Source organism: Drosophila montana, unplaced genomic scaffold, assembly GCF_035044405.1.
Source record: "Drosophila montana isolate Dmon_TW-CO22-7 unplaced genomic scaffold, ASM3504440v1 contig_1624_1, whole genome shotgun sequence".
NCBI classification, from domain to species: Eukaryota; Metazoa; Arthropoda; class Insecta; order Diptera; family Drosophilidae; genus Drosophila; species Drosophila montana.
Window position 1 is genome coordinate 4317389 of NW_026996559.1, and position 20766 is coordinate 4338154.

At 43.9% G+C, this 20766-nt stretch overlaps 1 protein-coding gene across 3 annotated transcripts in view; it reads left to right on the top strand.

The window, feature by feature from the left end:
• cut (homeobox protein, cut) overlaps positions 1 to 20766 on the top strand; it is an 87330-nt gene that overhangs the window by 31612 nt on the left and 34952 nt on the right. For all 3 annotated transcript variants that reach the window (XM_064699601.1, XM_064699600.1, XM_064699602.1), the window contains exon 2: positions 19523 to 20713. In XM_064699601.1, coding sequence (XP_064555671.1) covers positions 19523 to 20713 — 1191 coding nt within the window. The remainder of the gene's footprint in view (positions 1 to 19522; positions 20714 to 20766) is intronic.

Genomic DNA, 20766 nt, shown 5'->3' on the forward strand with positions numbered 1-20766 from the left:
ATCCCATTGCCAAAGCCAGCTATATGCGATATAGATATACGTAAATATATATGTATATGCATGGTATTTTCTGCTGTGTTTTAGTCGTAGTAAGTTCTCAGTTTTAAATTAGCTAGTTTTGAAGTACTAACGGGATAGCTAACCATTAATACATTTATGTATGCTAAGACATAAGCTAGAAACTTCAAATATATTTAAATTGAAATTCTATTTGAAACATACTCCAATGTATCACATATATGAAGTATTATGATATATGTTTTAAGTGTTCTATGCAATAGTTTATTCATTAAGTGCGGATTAAGTAGTTAGTACACAGAGAAACTCTAAATCAAGAACTGAAATCAAGCAAGCGTCGTCTTGAAAGTATGATCATAGCGGGTTTTCGTACTTAAACAGTCACTTAAGTTTAGCATTATTGCAGTAAGTTATTTTTCTTTGAATCAAGTCAGTCTGGTCTTCAAAGTAAGAAATTTTTATTGCAATAAAAGTCATACTAGATATAAGATATACTTGCATAAGTCTAGTATTATATATGTAAGTATTGTTCAATTGGGAAATTTTCACATAAAATTAAATCAAAGTCATTCTTAAGATAAGATTTACTTACATAAATCTAGTATTATTCAAGTAAGTCTTGTTGTATGTAAGACTTTTAAAGTACAAAAACACTTTCATCAATTGATGTTGGATATGTTTTTCAGCATGCTCGTGCTGTATGAGCACTGTACATTATCAATTTAAACTAAGCACAATATAAACCTAATTTAAGACCGCCAAGTCTTAAATGATGCTCAAGCTCGCCTGGGAATTGAACTAATATGATCTTCAATTGAGCCCGCTTGAGCTTAAAACTAGTTTTTATTCAACTACATTTGCCAGTTATTTGGTATTTTATAGTATTTAATCTGGTATATTATACAGTACATTAATGCAATGCGTTTTTTCTTCTTTGGACTCTTTGCAGGTAATTACAACAAACACATAATTTGGGCTTTGGGCAACTGGGTTAGCGACACGTAAGTTGCTTTTCTTATATTTGTGTGTAGCTTTTAGTCACGGGCAAAATATTACTAAAGATGTTTGTCAGCTTGGAGTCTGTTTGGGTTTTATTTGTGGCACATAATGATAACTACACGGTGCCTGGTTAGCGGTTAGTCAGGCACTGTCTGCGCCAGCCTCTGCCTCTGCCTGTGCCTCTGCCGCCGACTCTGCCTCCGACCCTGCCTCTGTCTGTGACGCTTGTGCCTGTGCATTCATTCATTTGCGTTTCATTCATGTCCTCCTCATCAATGCGGCACACACACACACACATAGAGGCACCACAAAAAATATGTCAAAACTTGTCTCGTCTGCCTGCCATTAGCAGCAACAACAACAACAACGGGGACAACAACAACTGCGGCCAGCCCTTGACAACAACAGGCAGACAGCACGCCCACGCCAAAGTAGGCGCAACATCATCATGATTTTGATTATGATAATATGCCAAGCTGATGATCAAGATCATCAGACTTAAAGTTTAAGGCATTTTCAAGGCTGCTGCAAAAGATTTCTTTTTTTTCCCTCCTTTTTTTTTTGGTTTTTTTTTTGTGAATGAACTTAACGCTTTTAACTCTTTTTTTTGGCGTCTCACAAGCGTCGCCTTAAATGTAATTTATGTGCCAGTTGACAATAGACGAGCAGCTACCTTTCCGTGCAGCTCTGATTGCAGCTACTGTGCAGCACACGCGGACATGCTGCAGAGTCGCTGCTGTCGCCGCTGCCGCCGATGGCTCTGCTGCAGCTGCTGCTTCTTCTTCCTCGCTCATTTTGAGACGCCCCCGCGCTGCCTGCCTGCATTCATTATATGCAAATTTCAATTATTTGCACAAATCAGACGCACAAGATCTACCCAACAACAACAGCAACAACAACGACAAAGACGACAACGACGCATTATTATCATCATCGACTTCATTATGGCAATGCCCGTGCCCCGTGCCCCGAGCCCCGTTCCGCTGCCCGCGCCTTGCCCCATTGACGATCAGCAGGCAAAACGACAAACGTTCAATTCAATTTTCTGTGGCTCTGCCGTCGTTTATCGGGCAAACAGGAAGAGCCATAATATAATTTATTGTATTAATGCGTCGCATGCCCCGCATAATATTGCCCCGACGCGTTGCCAAGACGTCGACAGCGACGCCAGCATCAGCAGCGAGGCGGCAGCAAGGCAGCAGCGAGGCAGCAGCAGCAGCAGCAGCAGCAGCGGCTGCTTACATTTCAATTTCTCATTTCATTGATATCCCAATAGCCGAAAACCAACTCAAAGTCGTTTGTGTATGTATGTATATATATGTACATATATATATATATATGTATATATATAATTTTAGTTCTTTTTTTTGCTCTTTTATTATTAATTTAAACATAAACATGGATTTCCTGTTGCCGGCCGATATGCAAAAAGCGTATAGCTTTGACTGATTCGTCGCCTTTGTTGTTGCTGTTGCTGCTGCTGCTTCTGTTATTGTTGTTGTTGTTGTTATTGCTGTTCGCTTTCGACATAATTCTTTCGATCGAATTTCACAAAAATTGTGGCCCCGATTCTGGCTCTGTGTGTGTGTGTGTGTGTGTTGGGAGGAAATTAAATTAAGCGCTTGTCTCGCTTTTTGTTTTTTCCTTTCTCTTTTATTTCTGTGGTATTTTTTATTGTTTCGCTGATCAACCGCATTAACAGGCAGAATGCGTGGGAGCATCGATTTTGATTTGATTTATGCTGAAGGTCAGAGGCGAACGCGCGGCTAAAGACACACAAACACACACACAGGCACACACACACAGGCACACATCAGCAATTGCTGCTGCAGACAGTAAAGTGGCAGCAACAGCAATGCTGCATGGCCTGCCGGAACCAGAAGCCGCAAGCCTCATGTGCCTCCAAAAGAGACTTTGCTGTTAGAAGTTGCAACAATCGCAACGCCTCACAGTAACAATTGAGCGGCTTGAAGGGGGCCGGGGGTGAGGTGGGTGGCCCAGTGGGTTAGCTGCAACTGAGGACAGTTTTGTTGACACAAACTTTTGGTAGGGGTTTCGTGTGGTTCGTCCATGACATGGCAGCGCATGACGTGCACAAAACGGCGCGGCAAGGTCCAAATGAGGGGAGGGGTGGAAATATAACAACACATGTGGATATATGCGTAATTCTTGGTTATTATAAGGGGCTTAAGAAAGATTATGAATTAGGTATGGTAAAAAATATCTAAAACAGATGGAAATATATCTTAAGTTATTTAGATTAAACTTTGTAGAGAGGCATAGAGAAAGGCATATCTTAACTTCTTCAGATTAGATTTATGTACACATGTATAGGTAAACACAGATCTTAAGTTCTTTAGATTTACCTTTAGTATACAGGTATAAGGAAACGCGGAAAAGAAGAACGGCAAAGACAGAGACATAAGTTCGTTGGATATCTAATGATTCTAATGGTTTTAAGTTATATATTATTAAACAATTATATACAGGCTGGGTGAGACACATATCTTAAGTTCTTCAGATTAATATTTTATAGACAGGAATCGAAAAGTTCAGCTCCGAAATTCTGTAGATTAAATAATAAATATTTGTTGAGTAATATTTTTGCAATTTCTTGCTTGAGCACAGTGTCATATTGCATTGGAATGTTAGACGTGTTTTTGGAGATGGACTCCAAATAATATAAGGAGCGAGAGCAAGTAGAGACAATCCTAATATTAGTCGCTATTCCATACTTAGTTATATGTATAAAATGCATTTAGGACTATCATGAGCTTATATAAAGATGTGTCTTCAAAATAAAGACCAATAAAAAGCAGAGACTTTTACGTTTCTCCTAAATTTCTCATTCCCAATCTCAAGTCCTGTACTTAACTTGTCAGCTATTGTGGGCAACTGTACTCGAAGGTGCACAAGTGTTTTTCACTCCTACATGACATTGAAAACTCAAAGTGCAGAACAGTGCATGAAGGGGGTAGAGTTTTTTGGGCCTGAGGTTTGGGGCTACGTTTGTTGTCCATCAAAATGCGTGCAATAGTTTTGTGCGGCCTGCGCATGTTGTTGACACTGTCAGGTGCGGGGCAGGGGCGTTTGGGGCGTACTGGTATGGCTGGATGTTGTTGGGGGTGGTAAATACGGGCGCAGACAGACCACTGGGCACTGCAATTGACACAATTTTCAGACAGACGACAAGGCCGGCCGGCTGGCATTGACCAAGCCGCACGTGGCCGGCGCTGTGTGTGATGTGCAGATGATGATGATGCTGATGATAATGATGATGATGATACACTCGCGGGCCACACACCAACACACATGCAATTGATTTGTACTTTGGGGTCAGCCGGCAACAACATCGAGCAGCAGCAGCAACAGAATGCCAAACATGCCAACAACGCACATGCCGAGGCAGTCGCAGCAAAAGCGACCCAGTTGGACTTTTGGGGCAACTTAAGCTTGAGGCAATTGCAGCACAATTGTACTTTAGGCTTTGCATAGGCCTAAGCACCACATTGTAAGCGTAGACTGCACATGTCATGCGTTTCTCACTTCCATGAGCAGAAACGCAGTTCGCTGCAAGTGCAAATTATAGTTTAAGCTAAGTTCAATTCTTATAAACTTCAACATTATGAACCCAATGCTGTATCCACAACTTGTGGCATGTACTTCTGGCATGCACTTGGGTCCTACTGGGCCACGCAGCAACAGTTTGCCGGGAGAACGACAGCTACGCACAACATGAAAACCGCAACAGACACAAACCCCAACCCCCACACACACACTCACACACGCTCACCCACCGCCCGGCACGCCCCCAAGCCGCACCACTGTCTGCCCATGCAGCAGCAGCAGCGCCCCGCCATTTGGCGGCGCGCGAAAATTTCGTTGTTGTTCTTATTGTTGTTGCTGGTTTTATTTGTTTTTGTTTTTGTTATTTTTTTTATTGTTATTATTATTTTTCGCGCGCGCGTTTTTCGCCAGTTGCCCAGTTTTTTGTGTGTGGGCGTGTTTGTTTTTGTTACGTCAAAAATAAAAAGGGGTAGGCTGGCTGGGACGAATGGGCGGGGCGGGGCAGCTGAGCCACTGGGTGGCACAATGCACTTACAGCCGTAAGGCGACTCAGTGGGCCACATGCACAGGGCCGGAATCGGGTCAACAGCTTACTTGGGCGCGGGCCACAACAAAATGTTCGGGGCGCTGCCCACGACAAGCTAAATATGAGGCGAGGAATAGGAATAAAAAGAAGAGCAAAAGCCAGCGACAAATGTTGATGAGCAGCATGATAATGATGATGATGATGATGATGAACATACACACACACACACAAAGAAAGACGCGACAGGCAGACAAACTGATGAGGAGAGACTGGAACTGAGAACTGGATACTGGGACTGCTGCTGCTTCTTCTTGTCAATTAGTGAAAATCGAATTAATATTGTAATACTTTAATGAAATAATGCATGCACGCAGACATATAGACAAACTGCCAGACATTGGAAGGGCGTTAGTTGGGGGAATACACTGCGACAGTTATTTATGCGGAACGACAAGATGAATCTGTGGATGTGACTGTGGCAATTGCTGATTGTGTGTGCGTGTGTGTGTGTCGCAAAAAGCCCAAACTAAAGTTGATAAAAATAAACGAGACACATATGTACACATACATGCACATATACATAGAGCGACAGAGAGAGAGAGATAGAGAGAGAGAGAGAGAGAGAGAGAGAGCGAGGTGGAGAGGGGTAGAATATGTGAGTGGAAGCCTTTGTGCCGGTTGCCTTGCGAATTGTTTGGGCGGCAACAACGTGCGTTGGCAAGGTGTGGAATGTATGACAGGAATTGATATAAAATATGCTAATTGGTGCATAGACTATGGAGTGCGGACTGCTCCTCGTGTGTGTAGTGCAGTGTAGTGTGGTGTGTGTGTGTGAGTGTGTGTGTGTGTGTGTGGAGTGAGAGGTGTTGAGTGCTGCTGCTGAGTGCGACAGGTTAGTCAACTCTACTTCGCCAGTGCTGCAACGCGCTGGAAAGTGCGCAAGTCCTTGCTGATCATCTTAAGTGAAATGCGCGCAAAAGCTCAGCTCCCATCAACAACTCTCTTAGTCACAACTGAAGCTTTAGCTTGTTTGTGCTAAAAAATTATAAAGCTAAACTTAAAGCTTGTTTGTGCTCAAACATTTTTTTAATCACGAGTTCTCTTAGGTGCAAAGCTCTACTTAAAGTTTATACTTGTTTGTGCTCCATCAGTAGGGACACCTTAAAGATTAAGCCTTTCACTTCAGCTTTCATTTAGGCTCTTCATTCGATTAAAAATCTTGGATCAGCTTCAGCTGATCCTTAGCAAAGTTGTTAAAGCCAACTAAAGGTTTTAGCTTAAGTCTTAAAGCTCATTATGTTGAGCTTGACGCTGCTCTCTTAGCATTCCATTCAGATTCCACTCAAGCACCTCCCCCTCTCACAGGCTCAGCTTTCTGGTCAAAAGCTTCCATGAAAGTCCCTCCTGATTTTTAGGTCGCATTTCAGTTCAATTTTTTAAAGGCTGTATTTCAATTTCACTTCATTTGTTGCAACTTTGATTGCTGCAGCTTCCTTCAATGACTCACGGCAACAATGTTGCCGCTGATGCTGCTGCACTTACGATTGTTGTTGCTGTTTGTGTAGCAGTTGTTGTTGTTGCTGTTTCTGGCCATGCTGTGTATGCCAAAAACTATGCGAGGATGCCATTTATGTAAATTATTGGCAAAAATGCATAACGGCAAACAATTGAAAATGCAATCAAGTGTTGGCTAAAATGGCTCTGTTGCTGCCAACAGCAACGCAAAATTTGCATGCATCAACAACAGCAACAACAACAACAACACCATCAGCAGCATCAGCAGCATCAGCAGCAGCAACAACAACAACAACAACAAGAACAACAACGCTGCCAATTAATCAAGAAATTCTTAAATAATTATTTGCCTATTTTTATAGTCGCACAAAGGGGTGACACGGCGGGTGGGGGGCCGCTCTCTGGCATGGGGCAGCGGCCGACGCGGCTGACTGACTGACTGGCACGGCGACGAAGACGACGACGACAACAACATCGACAACGACAGCAACAGCAACAGCGACAACGACAACGACAACGACGACATCAACGTCTGTTGGAGTGTAAATTTGTTGTTGCTATAAGCCAAATACAAATCTATATACGCTTAAATTATATATATCTGCATATTCATATAGATATGTGTATATATAAATATATATGCATCTGCATACTTATATAGATATATATCGCACAATATATAGAACCATGCACTTTTCGATTTTCATTTTGTGATTTGCGTCCGTCTGAGCGCTCATTGTTGTTGTAAAAATAAGTCTGCCAGCCAGCCAGCCAGCCAGCCAGACCCCATTCCCATTCCCAGTCCATTCCTATTCCCATTCCCCTTTCCCCTTACCATACACGTTCCCGAGCAGCACCACACAAACGAAATTTCTATGAAGCATTGCAGTTAGATGAGCCGTTTAGTGACAGTCAAGTCGTTGAGAGCGGAGCGCGGCAGGTGATGGAGCTGAGGGGGGTGATGAGGAGCGGCGAAGAGCATGGATCGCGGGCATGCAAAATCTACTTTTCTCTCTCTCTCTCTCTCGCTCTGTCTCTACTCTCACTCTCTCCCTCTCCCTCACTCTCTTTCTCTCGCTCTGTCTTTGTCTGTCTGGGTGCTGATGAGTGCATTGCCGCTTTGCAGTCGCTGGCCGACTAATAATAATAAATATTTTTACAGAAATTAATTAACAACAACAACAACTACAACAAAAACAATGGCAACAAAGTGTAATAAGAAGTATGCAGCATGTCTGACATATAGACAGGCACATACACTGCAGACCCGGCACTCATGTGAAGTTTTGCTTGCCTCTTCTTTTAAATACCCTATTTGTTGCTGTTGCCAATAAATATTGCGTATGCGTCATGTGAGCCGCGCACTGCGGACTGTGATTGTTTCATGGAGTATAGACAAACGCTTATAAAAGTTTCGTATGATAGCTAACAACACTGTTCAGCCAGTGTTAAGAAAAGATTAGTTAACTACCAAATCAAACAACTGCTTAACACTCTTTTAAGCGCTGTTGACCAGCAGTTAAGATTATGTTAACAAACTTTTGCTGTTCATGCTCAAGTAATTCTTGACATAATATTTATTTATTCTAGTATTTAACTATTATGGTTAACAAAATCTTAATAACGATTACAAGTTAACAGCTTGAAATACTGTTATCACGCTGCAAGCTACTTGCCTATGCTTAGCCATATGTTAGCCGACTGTCAGGCAAACTATGTAAGCCGCGCGGCTGTAAGAGCAATGTTATTTACCACAAGACACGCCAGCATCTTGGCAATTACTCAAATTCAAATTAAGTGGCAACACACATACACACGCAAAAACACAGATCCCAGCTAGACAACGCAAAGTTGGCTCAGTCCCCAAGCGAAATCCCATACAATCCAAAATGCCGCAAGTTGTCTCGTTTTGTAAATAACAAATCAGGCATTTATAAATGATGTGAGCATAAAATATACGCTATTACGCATCGAGCCAGGACAGCAACACATACCAACCCCCTGCCAACGCCCACAACTACTGAGAGCCCACCCCTTAGGCAGCAGCCGCCCGGCCCAATGGCAAAAACCAATGCTATGCCCAGAACAGCACTTGAAACAAAAGCATTTTGCGCTCAAACTCGCTCACAGCTCGCAACTCTTTGGCAACAACAAAATTGTCTTTCAGCTCTACAAGCCTCCCCCTAGTTCACAGCCCCCAGCCGCCAGGCCCCGCATCGTCTTCAACGTCGTCGTCATCTTCATACGTCTCTAATAAGACATGATTGTAATTAATTAAATTAATTCGTTTCGGTTTTAATACACGAAATGTTTTTCGATTTTGTCCCAGGCCCGAGACAAGCTACTATCTGCCAACCCTTGCGCCCCAAACAGCCCCTCCCACCACCCTCCACACCACCCCACCCCACTCACCCACAGCCACATCAGTAAAAGGGCATAAAAGGATTGCCAAATGAAAGTGAAAGATTTCTGATTTACGTTTTCAAATATTTGTTTGTCACACACTTGCTGCCACGCCCACAGGCAGCTATCTCTCGAACAGTCGGACTGTCTCTATGTTTGTCTGGCAGTCGCGCCGCCCGCCTCTCAGTCGCTCTGTCTCTCTGTCTTTCCGGCCAAACTATAAAATGTTGTCGATTTTGATTAGGCAAAACTTGACAGGGAACTTTGTGCGTGGCTTTCATTAAAAATGCCAGAGCCGTGTTTCCATCGCTTGCTCAGGGTTGCTTTTTCAAGCGTTTCCATCAGACGCCGTTGCCTTGGTGCCTTTGCGGCGGAGTTGGTGGTAGTGCGGGTGGTGGAGGTGGAGGTGGAGTTAGGGGGTAGGGCCCACCTTTTGCGGCTGTCCCTGCTCCTGGCTGCCTGCCTGGGCGCATAATGAATTGACATTGATTGGAAATTTTGATTGAAATTGTAAAATGCTAAAGGATGGCAACGCCAAAAGGCTTTTTCTTCCTTCTGGGTGTCTCTGGGTTTGTCTGTGTGTGTCTACAGCTTCTAAGCAACAAAATAAATTGCTTAATTTTCAGCTTAATTAAAGATTTGATAGATAGCACAACAGCAAAAGGCTCCCCACTGCCCTCCTCCCCTTGCTGGCCCCCTCCCTTTGGTTATTGTGACTGCTTAAACATTAATCTTACCATTTCCAAAATCAGGCATCTAATATGTTGGCATTTCTTCATGCTTATTTAATTAGGCCTCATTACAGTGCTGCAAAACACACAAAAAATTAAAACGGCTAAAGAATAAAAGACGCCTTGGGCTAGGCTATGAAGTATATTTTATGCATTGTGCGCCTTTTGTTAAGGCTCAACAAGAATTCACATATCTACGGGCAGGACTACAGGGGCAAGGGGAGGCGTTCGGGGTTTTGGCTTATTATTAACACTGGTTATTAGGGCATTTGCGCTTTTTGTGCTCAACTGTACCTGCAGCTAAATAAAAATCATTAATTTCTGTTAGATTTTACAATTTTACAGTGTCAAATTTATGTAACACACACAGAAACACACACACGTGCAGGCCAGTCCAACCCCCGCCCTTATACCCTGTCACCCTTTTAGGCACATTAGCTTTGAGAAGCTTTTTATTTTTTGGGCGGTCTGCCTTTAGTTTGAGGCCCGCATAAAAATGTCAAAAATTACACACACACACTCACACAAAAGCATAAAAAACAAAGTAAAAGCCAACACACACACAAATTGCACAAAGGGGGGGGGGGGGGGGGGTTTATGTAGAGGGTGTGAGAAGGGACTTCTAATCATTATTTGTACGGCCCCGCACTGCCCACATATATGAGTTATATATATTTATTTGTATTTGTCTGGACCGTGTGTGCCTTGACTTGAACTGACCGACACCCCCAGCCCCATGCCAGTCCCCTCCACCCCTCAACACCCACACCCGCCCTTTTTTAAGCTTGTGTGCTATTTGGTCAGTGTAATGCTTAATTATTTACTTTTTTTGTTGCTGCTGTGTGTTCAAAAATGTTGCCAAAAAAGGCCTACGAACAAAGTGACCAAAGGAGCGTACGATGTGGTGGGGTAGGGGCTACAACAATGGTTCGAACACACACAAAAAGGGTCACACATCTCTCTTTATGTGTCTGTGTGTGTGGGTTAATTTTTGATATACGATTGGTCAGTGTGCGAGTAAGATACAAAAAGGTATGCATACGTTATGTAATAATAAGGATAAGCCAAAAAATTATTATTACTTTTCATGTGCAGGGGGTGTGAATTTGCCATAGCACACAGGCTCAGGGCCATACAGCATTTGCCAAAGGGTTGTCCACACACACACACACACACACACACACGTACTCAATCGCATGGGCTTTGATTGTTAATGAGCATAAGCCGCAAGGAATCAGCATTACGATTTGACTGACAAAAAGAGTCTGACGTGAAGTGAGCTGCGGCAGTAAGTGCCCGCTCTCAGTTGGTGCTCTCAGGCAAGAGTACCAAAGAGAGTGATCAGCATGTGCGTTGCTTGCAAGCTCTCTTTGAGCTCAATTCTACCCAGATGTGCTGCAAAACGTTTCTCAGCTATGCTTTAAAGCTCCCTCTCTCTCTCTCTCTCTCTCTCTCTCTCTTTCTATCTCTCTCTCTCTTTCTCGTGTCTCTCAATTTCCTCAATATCCTCTGTTAAGCTGTGTTCGTTTTGAAGAGCTTCCACTCCCATTTTTAAAGCTATGCTCTAAAGCTCTCCTCCGACTGTTGTGTTTTTGCTCGCTCTTAACTTTAACCAACTTGTTTTTTAAAGCCTTATTTACGCTTTGATCTGGCATATCTATCATATTCCATATCCTACTCCAGCCCCTGGAGCCTTCAAATGTGTCACTTTTAATCCCTGCCGCTTCGTTCTATACAGACAGCAATTAGAAATCGTCTAATTTGATGCACGCACACACACACTCACACATACACACACACACACACGGACACACACAAGTGCAGCCTTTGAAAAGAAAGTGGCGCACATTTTTCTTTGACACTTTACAGCCCCCAAAAGCTAAACACCCCTAGCCCCCGATACGCCTTTCATTCGCTGAACTCGCAACTTTGGATTTTGCTTGCCTCTTGTCAGACCGGGACAGACAATTACCCACACACCCACGCGCACACACACGTACACATAACTTTTAGCTGCCTTGTCATATGACGCATTAAAAATCGAAGCATATCCTATAGCTGGCTTCCACTCGCAGCCCACTCCCCGAGCAGCCCCATTGCCCAGTTGCTGTCTTCTTGCTTGGCGCGCGCATTAATCCTTTTTTCAGCATCTTTTCACACACACACACACACACACATGACGCACGCGTGTATATAATCCTTTTTTACAGTCCAGCCCACTCTGGCAAGCTCCACCCCCGCCCAAACGCCCAGCGGCTTCGCATATCAAAGCTAATTTATATTTTGTATAGCATACATTTGGGCGTGCATAGCAGCAGCAGCAGCGGCAGCAAAGGCTTCCCGTTGCCAGTTCAACTCGCCTCACTCCGCAGCAGCGTCTCTACAGCATCTGCTCCTTCATCATCTTTTGCTTCTTCTTCAGTTTTAACGTCATGTTTTTCATTGCCTGCTGTGCCAATTGTGAGGACTGCACGGGCGCTGGCGGGGGATTCCATTTCGAGCGGGGGTAATAATAAATACAACTCTTTGTTTTTTCAATGGCTCGTCGCTGCCTGATTTTTGATAAGTAAATAGAAATTTTATAAATTTACATACACATGTGTGTCCGTGAGTGTGGGGAGTGTTTGGGGTGTGTGGATGTGTGTGTGTGCGTGCGTGTGTCAGTAATAAAAAAGAAACAGAATTTTAAATTAGAAAATATTAGTTAGCTGGGCAGACGGAACATAACTGAACAGACTGACAAACAGACAGACAGAGCAGAGTCTGTGTACAGTTATGTGCGAGTATTTCATATGGATATGTGCATCTCGCTCACACATACACACCTGCTTGCTTGCTCACATGCACACACCCCGCCCCCCCTCCACGTCAACCCACTCTATCTCTTTGGCTTCCGTTCATCCTTTTCTCTCCTGCTCTTGCTCTCGTTCTGTACTTTTTCTTCGTCATCGTCGTCGATGTTTGTTGCTTGTTTTATGTTTTTTTCTTTCTCTCTTCATGTTTTTGTTTTTCGCATTTGCTGCGTGCGTCTTTGCTGCACAGACAGCGCATACATTCATATGTATGCCCCCACCCCCCTCCCCCCGACCCCTCCAGCCTACCCAATCTCTCACGGAAACATCAATACATCATTTTCGTCTTCTCTCAGTGTGTGTTTGTGTTGATTTTATGCTACTCTTTTCACTTCGTTTTTTGTTTGTGTGTGTTTGTATGTGTGTTTATTTATACTTTTTTTGGTATTTTTTGTTGCAGTTTTTAAGGCGCGCCATCTCGCTCACACCAGCAATCACACTATGTCTCTGTCCCTCTCACCCCCTTTCTCTAGAGCGTGCTTTCTGTGTTTCTTTTTGTGTGTGTTTGGGTATTTTTTGTTTAATATTTAAATAAATAATTAGCAAAAAGGGATATGTGCGTCAGTATGTATTTGTGTTTGTAAGCTCTGTGTTTGTTCTCTCCCCATCTGTGTGTGTGTGTGTATGCGCGTGTGTGTGTGCGTTGCTAATGATGTTTGAAATTGTAAAGCAAATGCAAAGGCATGTCCCAAAAATAAAAACGCAGCAAATGGATGGGGTTAGGGTATGAGTGGTGGGGGGCACGGTTACTCAAATAACTGTAAAAGGAGTGAAGCATGTAAACAAAAGCAGCTGCATCGTATAATACAAAGTTAATGGATGGTAAAGTAAAGGTTAAAAAGCAGCTTAAAAGCTAAATATAAGAGCGAAAAAAGTAACCATTAAATGTTTCGAATTGCTAGTTCGAAAACTTTAACATCGATAATTGTTATCGATTAAGTTTACATTATCGAAATATTTGATAATTGTGGGCACACTGCAAAAAATAACAACTGAAACACAACTTCATTTCAGATAATAAACGTAAAAGCTTAGACACTTCTTTAACAATCGAACATTCTCTAGTTTAGCTAATTGAAGTATGGTTTTATTTGCACCTATTTTTTGCTGACTTCTAGTGTTTGGATGATTTTTTGTTTCATAGTTGTCGCTTAATAGACAGAGGCTTGTGCTTTATTCTTCTATTATATAGCTTCTATATATAATGCTCTTTCTCTTTCCACCTCTCTCTATCTCTCATTCTCTGCCTTTTTTGTTAGCTTATTCTATGCATTTATTCAAATGCCACAGGCCACAAACCACTTGGCACATTGACAGGCTTATATACAAAAAAAACACACACACCCACCCACACACACAAGTTTTATATATACATATACATATGTAGGCAGCATCTGTGCATGTGTGGCATTTCCTTCTCTTGCATTTACAGCTGTCAAGACATACGCGCAGCGTCTTTGTCTGCGCCTAATGTCACGCTACAGTTTTTTTTATGCTGCTTTGCTGCTTCTTTCAATTGATATAAGGACACACACACACACACACACACACTGGCAACCCCTTTGCTGCCTGCCCCTGCTGCCCCCACCTGCGCACACAACTTTTTAACTTTTTACAAGTATTTTGCCTGCTGCCTGCTGTTTAATGTGTGTGTAATTGTGAAAACGCTTTGCCTTCATTTTTCTTGTGTAGCTAAGCAGCAGCGTCAGCAGCAGCAGCTACCCCTGCCCCCGCGCACTGCTTGTCATGTCATGTAGGCGTTTAAGTGGCAGTGGCAGGCAGCGCGGCGGCAGCGGATGCCTCTGAGGTTTTGCATTTTACCTCGCCCCGTAGCTGTGCCGCGAAAAATGTCAAGACAACAACTGACAGCCGCCCCTAAATCAAAGTACCCAACCGAATTCGCAACCCCCTCCAACATCATGTTCTCCCCTCCAGTGCATGTTGCCACTCCCACTTACGCGCCAGCGGACGTCGCATTGATTTGCTTTGATTTATTGTCCGCCAAACAATGCAGCGACGTTCCCCAGACCCGGTTCAAGCTGATGTTGCTGCTGCTGCCGCTGAGGGGTTGCGGCTGCCTACAGCAACAACAGCAGCAGCAACAGCAGCAACAGCAGCAACAACAACAACAACAACTTGCACACGAGCTGAGCTTCAAGCACAATTCATAACTTTGCTTTCGTACTAATTACAAAAAGTGCTGCCTTCCCCCCGCTTTGCCTGCTGACCCCCCGCTCAGCTGCTGCCCCTCACTCACTCTCTCTCTCAGGCAGCTGCCATGCGACAAAAAAAAACGCGTCGACCGTTCGACTCACTTCAGAAAACAGCTTGAGACAATGCCGCATGCAAAAATTCTTCACGACAACCAAAGGAGTACGAGTATTTATGCATTATAATACACACACACACACACACACGCCCTCCAGCCCCAGGGCTGGAATCTGTTTCTGTTCGAAAGTGCGCGCTTTTTGACATGTGCCGCGCGCACGACTCGCACACACAGCGACTGAGAGCGTTGCTCAGTGTGGTTTAAGCGGTGCGGAGCGGGTCTTGGGGGTAGCTGGAGTGTGGTATTTGACTTGGTTGTGCATTGTAAAGCACTGAAGTGCTTATGTGCCTGCGATAGTTGCAACAATTGCTGAAGAGAGCGTGCAGAAAATAAAAATAAAAAATAAAGAAACAAGGGTTCAATTGCCCAACGGCTGATCCTTGAAAAAAGCCTTTGAGAACTGATCCCACAATCAACATGAAAAATAAATTTAAAATTAATTATAATATAAAATGAAATGCATAGCTAAGCTCCAATAAGGCATGCTGCACACTTGGTTACGTACGAAGTTTTCGATTCAGAGGCTAAGATAAAGCAAGGAGCTTGCAAAGCTCTTTGCTAACCCAACTACTGTGTGCTTCAAGCTTAGCTTAAAATGTAGCTTTCATGCTCTTCTTTCAAGCTTAAGCATATAATTACAAAGTTTTGAGGATTCAGAAGCTTTTTAAGCCCTAAAACTAATGCATGCCTAAAGCTTGGCTTAATATGTAGATAGCTGTTAAAGTTTAAATTTAAGCTTAAGCCTACAATAAACAAGCTTTGAGCTTTCAGGAGTCTTAATCTACAGCTTTCAAATGATTCACGAGCTTGTACTTGGAAAACACAATTAAACCATTTAAAATGTCATAGACGTTATGCATCTTGAACAGAGATAACATGAGCTTGAGCTTTTCGTCCAATTAAGTGCATAAATCAGTTAGAGTTTTTAATGTTGATTTCTTTAATTGAATCTTGAATAGATATTTCATTAGCTTGAGCTTTTAATTCAATTTTTGTAGACGCTTTCAAAGATGGGGCCCGCCCCTAACAAGCTGACTCTGTTATTTCCATGTAGCTCAATTGAAGTGAAATGTGCAGCCCCTCCTCACCAAAATCCCTTGAAACAGTTGGGCGCCCGCTCGTTTTGGGCTAATAGAAATGTTAACAGCATCGCACATTGGCCCAGCTGTTAACATTTCACTTAACATTTTTGGCGCGCATTGAGTTTTGTTTTGACCATTTTTTTTTTCTATATTTTTTTTTTTTTATAGCTATTTTTGGAAGCTCCTTTGAAGTGGTGGCGCCGGCACATGCAAAAATATTAAATGAAACTCGCTGTGCAACCCATCAAAAAATAAAACCAAAAAAAGAGTACCCAAAAAATAAAAATAAAAATAAAAAAAAACGCTAAAAGGGTGCTCAATACTAAAGCCTTTTTTGCCATAAGCTGACCACACACACAGACGGGGCACACACACACACACACATACACACGCACACAGAGAAGTGGAAAGGGGGCGGCGAACCATTTGAAGTGTGCAACGAGCCCATAGAACTGCCCGTTGCCACACCTACACTTCACAACTTATGCGTGTATGTGTGTGTAAGTAAAAAACCCAAAAAAATAAAAAACAAGTAAAATACGAGCAAAGCCACCCGCATTTTAGTTAATTAACTCATTTGGTTGGCAACTGCTGCTAAGCCGCTCGAACTGGGCCACAAAAGGCTGGGCACTGAGCACACACACACACACACACACACACACACACAGGTCCTTGCTCCAGGTCCAGCTTCAGTTTCTATTCCCAGTTGCCATTCGGTACATTAATTGATTTGCTCTGAAGGCTTTGACGTTGCCAGAACAGTTCGTTTCTGTTGCTGACCAAACTAGTTTTGCTGGCAAGTGTCGCCATTCTCACGGGGATTCAATTTCAAGCGCGCCAAGAAACAAAAACCCGGTAGCTGCTCGCCCCCGCACAGTTTGAGCAGCGCACAGTTGGACAGCCACTGATTGATTTTCAAGCAAAAAGTCAACAAGAAATTCTTCGTTGTTTTGTGATTTTTTTTTTTTTATGTATCGACTGCCTGGCATTATGAAAACAATTTTCAGGCTTAAGCAGCTCAGCAGAACAGCAACAACAGCAACGTGCCACAGACATTGCCACAAACAGTCAGCATGAAAATCACAGTGCCTCCAGCCCCAGCCCCAGCCCCAGCCGCAGCCGGGCCCAGTTCTAAGAGCCAGTGCGCTTTTGAAGGCTGTCTGGCATTTTAAGTCCCCAGCAAACGGCAAGGACAAAACTGCAGCTTCTTTTGCCACCCGAGCTCATGCCCCAGCCCTTGCCTTGCCTCCCTTGCCGCGCACAACAGCCGCTTGTCTGTTGTTTGTACTTAAGAGCTTTTAAATATCATAAATATATATCTATGCGACGAGTCGAGCCCGAGACCGAGACTGCGCCCCCGTCCAATACCGCTCGTGCCTCAGGCTTTTGCTTACGTTACATTTGGCTGCGGGTTCAGGTTCGGTTTTTGGTTTAGGTTTGGGTTTGGGTTCGCTTGGTTTGTTGATGATGTTGACAAATATGCCTCGAGGGCCATTCATCTACAAGAAAGAAGATAAACACAACAGCAGCAACAAAAACAACAACAACAAATACACTAAATTCCTGCGGCTCGACGAAACAGTCTCTTGTCTTTTAGCTGCATTTTAAACCAATACACAATACGCTAGGTGCCTAACTCTTCAAGGCTGAAGCAAGCTGAATTTCACCTTTTTGGAGCTAACAAGAGCTTAAGTCAATATTATGCCCACTTTAAATATAAAGTCTGACTTATTAATCTTGGCCTTAAATGGATTTCACAAACTCGTCGCATCTTTAACACCTGGAACCTGTGATCGAGAACTGATCGAGATTATTTGATCTTCACTTTCTTCAATTTTTATAGAAAACTATGCTTGAACTTAGCCTACAATAAAGAAGTTTTCCCAACCACATCCAACCCATTTAATCTTAGGCATTAGAGCTCTTCATTTTCTGCCCACTTGAGATCGTCTCGTCCATATCACTGGGAACGAACCTCTAGCTCACAGCGAACAAAAACGTCTTCCGATTTGTATCGCCCAATCTTCAAATTCATGTGTTTAGCTCCAAAAGATCGATCCCGATCGAGCGCTCCTGAATCTTTTGTTGCACTTTCTCAACAAACTTAGTTCTCTTCCCTCTCGAGTTGTGCTATCCGAGGAAACCTAAGCCTTGACTAGGTATAGCCCAACTATTTTCATGACCCTACCAAGTTTTCCCAGCCCAAAGAACCTAAGCCCCAAAGGACTTTTCTTAATCGTTTACGTTTCACCAGTCCACAGCAACTGCATTGCAATTCAGCCTTAACCCGACCCTTATAACGACTTCCTGCTTAACTTTTTTTGAGGCGGGGGGTAGCCGTCGCCGACGTCGTCGTCGTCGTCGTCTCATCGATTTGAGGGAAAAACTGGTATAAGAAGGCTGCAAAGGCTGAAAACTGTAGCTCATACCAAAAAGTCCTTTTGGCAATAGAGAGAACGATATGCCCATCGACTAATTTCCAAAGTTCTTTATTGCCTGCAACGCCCCGGCTGTTCTGGCCCAGTCCCCCTCTGCCGGCTCCATTGGCTTCCGGTATTTATACAAATAAAATTGCACAAAACTCAAAAACCAAAACAAGTACAAATCAACAGAAAATCGAAGCCAAAGTGCCCCAAAAGTCATTGCCATCCGAGGCCGAGGAGAAGTCGTAGGAATCGCTTACTAGAACTAAGGAGAAGAGGACACTGCGGCACTGCGCCGGACCTGGACTAAGCTATGTGGGTTGGGTAACGGTTTGGGTTTGGTTGGTTTGAGTTTTAGGCCAGGCTGAGCTCTGGCTGGCTTCGGTTTTGGCTGTGGGGCTGGCTCTCGGTTCTGGGCCCAGACTAATTTGCCAAAAAAGTTTGCACCGCATATTTTTGTAACCTTTTTTGTCGCTGCTGCTGCTGCTGCTATTGCTGCTTCTGTTGCTGTTGTTGTTTTAATTTCTCATTTGGCATTTGATTTCAAGCAAGTCGTCGTCTGTCTGTGGCCCACCACCCCCGGGGCAACCCCCTGGCGAAGGTCAACGCTAATAGCACTAAAATTCCAAGTTGGCTTATCGATACCAACGATAAACTATAAATTTGTCGGCTGTTTGTTGCTGCTGTTGGTTGCTGTTTCTGTTGCTGTTGCCAATGCGAATGGGCATTGCAGACGGGCCTGCACGCCCAACCCCAGCCATTCCTATGATTTTAAGCCTTTTTTTGTGAGACTGAATATGTGTGTTTGTGTGTGTGTGTGTGTTGGCTGGAGCAAAAGTTTTGCAACGTATTAATTTGGCTAAATTTAACCCGTAATGACTTTAAAAGTAAAATTAATGAGGGTCGATAGTTGCCTTTTGGCTTTGGGTAGGGGCAGCAAAGTTTGCGCCCAAAACATATGCGCCTGACAGGGGCAGCCAAACAATGCGATGGGGCAAGCTGAGGCGTTTATGATCTCTCTTTCTCTCTCTCTCTCTCACACAGACTCTCCCTTTCTCTCTCTATCTCTCTCTACAGCGCGCTACACTAGCCGAGAAGGAAGTGAACACCCTCAAGGAGCAACTTTCGACTGGCACGCCCGGCAGCAACAGCGACAGCAACAGCGACAACAACACAGCAGAATCAGCAGCAGTAGCAGCAGCAGCGGCAGCAGCAGCAGCAGCATCATCATTGGCCAGCGGCGAGGAGGAAGCCACTGGCAACAGCGAAAGCGACAGCGACAAGCTGCTGAATAGCTCGATTGTTGCAGCGGCCATAACGCTGCAACAGAACGGCGGCAATCTGTTGGCCAACACAAATACACCGTCACCATCGCCGCCGTTGCTGAGCGCTGAGCAGCAGCAACAGTTGCAGAGCAGCCTGCAGAACGGCGTCGGCGGTGCCTGCTTAAATCCCAAGCTCTTCTTCAATCACGCAAAGCAAATGATGATGGAAGCGGCAGCAGCTGCTGCAGCGGCGGCAGCGGCAGCCCAACAGCAACAGCAGCAACAATCGCCCATGCACTCGCCCATTGCTGTAGCCAACAACACAATTGCAGCAACTGCAACAACCACAACAACAGCCGCAGCAGCAGCAGCAGCAGTAGCAGCAACACAACATCAATCAGCACGAGATGTTGCCGAGGCAACAGCCAGCAGCAACTGTATCGATGATGACGAGGACGACGACGAGGAGGATGCATCCATGCAATCGAATGTCGCGCATGCCGATGGTGATCTAGATGACGATGATATGGAGCTGGAGCCGGAGCATGTGGCTGATATGGGCAGTGTTGCTGCCGCTGAGCCATTGGCAAGAACTGATAATATTGGCGATGCGAATGCAACGCATCTGCATCATCCTGATGGTGATGATGAGGATGTTGCACATGTAGCTGCCGATGACCACGAGGATGCAGTCGAAGCTAGTTTAAATGTTAGCAAAAATCACAACAACAACAACAATGCTGATAGCAACAATAGCTGTAGTCGAAAGAATAAGAACAACAACAACAACAACAGTGAAACGCAACATGTTGCACTGCGTGATAATAATGTAAATGAGCAACATGTGGCACATAGCGCCGAGGACGACGATTGCACCAATAACAATACTAACACAAACAACAACAACAACAATGAGAAGCGCAAAAAGCGCAACACCAGCAACAACAATAACAACAACAACAACAATCAGCCCGCTGTTCTATTAGCTGCCAAAGACAAAGAGGTAAGTTTATTGAATACTCTACCTTAGAGTTTATTTTGTTTATTTTTAGAAAT